Source organism: Arachis ipaensis, chromosome B09 (assembly GCF_000816755.2).
Source record: "Arachis ipaensis cultivar K30076 chromosome B09, Araip1.1, whole genome shotgun sequence".
In the NCBI taxonomy this organism is placed as follows: Eukaryota; Viridiplantae; Streptophyta; class Magnoliopsida; order Fabales; family Fabaceae; genus Arachis; species Arachis ipaensis.
Window position 1 is genome coordinate 38,555,920 of NC_029793.2, and position 1,661 is coordinate 38,557,580.

Here is a 1,661-nt window from a genome sequence, read left to right on the forward strand (position 1 = left end):
TTAATTAATTATTATATATTTATATATAAATATGTTTTTTAATTTATTTTTAATATATATTTTATACAGATAATTTATTTTTTGTATAGGCATATAATGTATATAGAGATAATTGATAATTGGATGTGTCATTTAAATTAGATCAAAAACTACAAAACCTCTCTCTCTCCCCATATATCTTCCAACCGCATTATCATTCTTAAATCTTAAACAAACACAATGAAAAAAAAGTTTACATAAGCACATAAATAAAAGAGGAGAATGAGGTATCTGAAGTAGGAAGTAGCTATAGTAGACGTAGTAGTAGTCAAGCAAAGTCAACAGTGAAGGAGGGCAATGATTGTAAACCACTGCAACCCAATAATTGAGCCTCTCTTCTTTCTTACTACTTATAACGAAACCAATAATTCACCATTTATTTTTTATCACCATCCAGATCCTTGTCTCTCCACTTCATTTAATTAGTAACTAATCATAATTAGAGGAAATTAACTAATTAATACATTAAATATGGAACTTAATTACACATCCCTTGTTTTTGTATTGAATTGAAACAGATCAGGCCTAATCCTCTTTACTTAATTTTGTGGAGCATATAGATTTATACTTTTAGTTAAATGTACTCAAATTAATTAAGACTCCATTATGTCCAGAAATTTAATATGGGACTTTTTCATGAAGCTCACTTTGTAATATGAGAGCGAATATACAACATTATAATTCTTAATTTTATTTTTTGGAACCAATTAAGGACATGGGTGAAGAAGTATGTATATAAGGACATGGGTGAAGAAGTATGCAAATTAATGAAAGGATTGCCAGAGCTTTTGTTATCTATGCATGCCATAAATAACAACCTTCATCTATATATATTATATGGTTCAATTTTAATTTGATTATGTATCCGTTTAAAATTCTAGAAGAACTGATCTTTGCAAAACAAATAATAAAGCAGAAAAAATGTTAATTAAAGTTTTAAAATAGTAAACTCAAAATTAGATAAAAATGTAAAAAAAAAAAAACAAAAACAAAAACAAAAATTAAAAACCATTTTAACTTCCCCCTTTTTCTTGATGTTGTAAGAAAATAATAATTTTACCTGGATTTCCCGGTAGGTTCCTTTTCTTCTTAGGAGGTGGAGGAGGAGGTTGAGAATTTGAGTTGGAAGCATTGCTATTATTATTTTTATTATTTGTTGTTGTTGTTGAAGTATGAGAATGTGGACTATGATGGAACCTACCACCAAGAATCTCTGAAGATTGTTGTTTCACCACTGCATCTTCTAATAATGGAACTGTGTTCTCTGTTGAGAAGCTCCCACTATCACAACTTGTTATGTTTGACATTTGATGAGGCAACAACCAAGAATCTACTCAAATTGTTCCCTTTTAATTTCTTAAACACTAATTAATCTCTCTCTCTCTCTCTCTCTCTCTCTCTCTCTCTAAAGCTAAGGTGTTATAGAAGTAGTTAATTATGAATTTTCATGAGAAAAAGAAGGGATTTGTGGGAAGTAGAGGAAGACAAAAAGCAGGAAACTCTCCTCCTTTTATGGTGTGGTGAGAGGAGAGAGGGTTGGCACAAGAATACAAGAACTATATGCTATATGGATTTGCACTCTAATATAAAAAAAATATATGTATTATCCTTCTTTCATCAGG

At 29.6% G+C, this 1,661-nt stretch overlaps 1 protein-coding gene across 1 annotated transcript in view; it reads right to left on the bottom strand.

Annotated features, from left to right (window-relative positions):
- LOC107618654 (protein indeterminate-domain 2) overlaps positions 1–1,603 on the bottom strand; it is an 8,927-nt gene extending 7,324 nt beyond the window's left edge. The window contains exon 1 of the mRNA XM_016320776.2: positions 1,100–1,603. Within this exon, the coding sequence (XP_016176262.1) occupies positions 1,100–1,346 (247 nt within the window). The 5' untranslated portion in view covers positions 1,347–1,603. The remainder of the gene's footprint in view (positions 1–1,099) is intronic.